We start from the raw sequence: 3204 nt of genomic DNA, 5'->3' as shown, positions 1-3204 counted from the left end.
TAACTCCCCCCCCCCCCCCCCCCCACCCAAATTGATATGTATGTATAGAGAATATATCATTATCTTCAAACAAATCTTAAGAAAAATTATTTTGCGATACAATCACCTTAAGAAATGCTAATGCCCATTTCTGCGAATACAGATTAATTTCAACTCACTTTTCATTTTTTTCTATTTCTTCGAAAATTTTCTTAGCAATAAAATGATATTTTCCGATGTGTGTCCTTTGTAGTAATTATGTATATATGTCTAAAATTATTTTTATTAATTTTTTTATTACATAAATCTCTGCTTAATGTTTGTACAATTTTTTATTAAGATTGTGGAATGATGAAATTTGAAAAAAGAATATCTGTTGAACAAAAAATCATTTCAGTCAGTTGACGCGATTATTCTTCGTCGAAATTTATTATCTATGCATATAGATAATAAAATCAGAAAATAATATTTACGTCTTGATGTGACACACACATTGTTGTTTTATTTTACACTCATTTTCATCTAACATTAAAAACGTCGTAAAAGTATAAAATCTAAATACGAAAATAAATTAATGAGATTCATGCAATAGACTCATCTAAAAAAAATCCTTTTTTTCGATTCTTCAAAAATTCATACTTGACGTCAACTCCGTAGGATTCAAAGAACCGGTCATCAACAAAAACTGTTCAGCACCACATAAGAAATAGATCCTATTAAAGATGGTATCTTTTGATTAACAATAAGAAAAAGTGGAAAGACAAATGTCAATCCTTGTCACGTCGTTAGACCCCACTGAACCATCTTTCCAAGGACAAGTTTCTCTTAAACGGCACAATCTGTTCAAATACCACCAGGAGTTTGGGAATTTAGGTCGATGGAGGTGAGCGGAAGACGCCGGTGAAAAGGATCGTGTGATCAGCCTTGTTGTAGATGAGGTAGACGAATGGATGATTGGCGTTGAAGATGGCAGGCTCGGTGGGTCTACTGGAGCGGAAGGTGAAAATGACAGTTGCTGCAGCCGCGGTAGTGCCTTCTTCCGTAACTTGGATGCGAGCTCGGTGTACAGCGTCGCCGAGGTGCAAACTCTGTTCGCCATCCGCCAGAAAACCGCGAAGATCAGCCGCGCCTGGTGTCAACAATTCCCCGGCACCCAACGTATGCAGCAACTGACTGATTGGCAGCTCTCGTTCTAGCTCGAAACGCGGTAAGCTGACCTCGACTTCACGCGGCGGTAATCCGTCGTCCAACAATTCCCGTAACTTCTTGGAGCCCTTCTCGGTCGCCAGACGTTGCACCAGTTGATGGATGCCGTCCTGTGGCTCGTTAGAAGGATTTTGATCAGATCGCGTAGTGGAGAACGGAGGGAGCAGCACGAACATCGATATCTCGTCGCCCTTGTACGGTAATTCCAAGATATATGTGCCTAGTTCCTCAGAGACAGCTAAATAGCGAAACATTAAGATTAGAAAGAAAGTAAATAAGTGAACGTTGAAGTGTTGGGTGAACGGAATTTCGGATTTATATTGATTTTTATTAACACAAGTCAATGAAATTAATGATAAATCATTGAGAGAAAAACATATTTTTTGGTATTTATAATTATAGTTACAAATGCCAAAAATTTTTCTCTCAATGTATGAAGCTTGAGCAAGTAAATAGCAACGCTTACCATGATTAAAGTTGCCTTTCTGGCGCATGAACATCGTGACAGAGTTTTGCGTGCCGGAGGTATAGAAGATGTCGCGTTTTGAGTTCTTTACGTCGAAACGACTGGCCCACAGGCCCTTGAAGTAGACTGCATTTGCCAGAACTAGATCAGTGTCCGCAGTAATGCTGTTCGTTGGCAGGAGATCACGAATGTGGCCTTTCGTCATATTGCTTATCCAATTATTGATTTCATTTCTTACTTCGACAGGATTTGTTCTGAAATCGGTTACTTGCAACTGATCGCCGAAGAAATCGAGCATACAATCGCGCAGCTTTTTGGTGTTCGTAATCCAAAATCTATTAGCGATCTTATAATCGTAATTTGCAGATCCATTTCCCTGAAATGAAAAATACTAAGAATGAACAATTGATTTTCTTTTTCGAAAGGTTACGCGAAATCTTAGATAATATAAGCTTTTACAACTCTATACATCACGTTCGCACAAACACGACTTTTAGAACATTTGTATCCTCGAACAAATAAATTTGGAAAGGTATCTAAATTATATTCTTTTACTTTTAATTTATATTTTTGGTAAATTATTTTATCTCACTTAAATATTGTCCAAAGTTAAGTTTTGTCTCAGTAAAGCAGTCTTTAAATTTCTTGTTCTAAGATCCACAAATTATAACGTGATATTTGCAGTTATAAAGTTGCAAAAAGTGCTACTTTTATGTATACTTTATCATATTATAATTATACAATATGTGGATATGAAAAAATTGAATTTATATTTAGCGTTCGACAAATTACGAGGAATTACTCGTCTTGTTCTGACGTTTTCTTTTTTCCTCTGTGTATATTAACTTGAAATTTATTTTCACCATTCTTATCGACTTCCTCTGCGAAAATATCCAAGTTTATTTATTCAAATCTCTTCGTGTATAAACATTTTGCTGAACGAGATGATCTTAAAAGTCGGCCAAGGGGATCCGCAATTCTCTCGCAGCCACCTTTAGGGCCTTGAGTACTCAAGAGCGCGGTTTATCCCCGGACGTTGGTGTAACAATAAACTACGCGAGGGTCACCTTGACATACCTCCAGTGACGATCAAGTAAATTACGTAATTGCGCAATCGTACCGGAATCACTCACCTGAGAACGCATTTGATTGACCGATTTATCAATGGCGTAGAAACGTTGCACTTCGATTTTCGAGAGCTCATTCGGAATTTGAAGGGCCCGCTTGAGGGAATCCTCAGTGGTACCACGAGCACCAAAATATGCCAAGCTCAAGGCCTGATGTATACTGTGCGGACTGAAGAAGATATTGTCCTTCGACTCGCTCATCGCGGTCCTTTTCAGACTATCGAGCGCGAAGATAAAGCGAGCGTTCGTTAACGACATCCTTGACGTTGAGTCCATCATTGTCGGGACGTCATCTCCTGTTAAGCATTGCCCCGAAATCATGCTGATCGTCGACAACAACAGTATCGCCTGCAAAATTGAAGAAACGAGATAGGAATAAAAGAAAGAAAGATATTGTAATTTTATTATATATATTATACGTCGTTA

General features: G+C 38.2%; 1 protein-coding gene across 1 annotated transcript in view; it reads right to left on the bottom strand.

Annotated features, from left to right (window-relative positions):
* Positions 1–396: 396 nt before the first annotated feature.
* Positions 397–3204, bottom strand: part of LOC108749811 (serpin B4-like) — a 7855-nt gene continuing 5047 nt past the window's right edge. The window contains exons 2-4 of the mRNA XM_018488789.1: positions 2785–3126; positions 1652–2027; positions 397–1423 (exon numbers count right to left, since the gene is read on the bottom strand). Of these exons, the coding sequence (XP_018344291.1) occupies positions 849–1423; positions 1652–2027; positions 2785–3126 (1293 nt within the window). The 3' untranslated portion in view covers positions 397–848. The remainder of the gene's footprint in view (positions 1424–1651; positions 2028–2784; positions 3127–3204) is intronic.

Source organism: Trachymyrmex septentrionalis, unplaced genomic scaffold, assembly GCF_001594115.1.
Source record: "Trachymyrmex septentrionalis isolate Tsep2-gDNA-1 unplaced genomic scaffold, Tsep1.0 scaffold318, whole genome shotgun sequence".
NCBI lineage: Eukaryota > Metazoa > Arthropoda > Insecta > Hymenoptera > Formicidae > Trachymyrmex > Trachymyrmex septentrionalis.
Note: the sequence above shows the minus strand (reverse complement) of the source record. Positions and strands in the feature narration are given on the sequence as shown.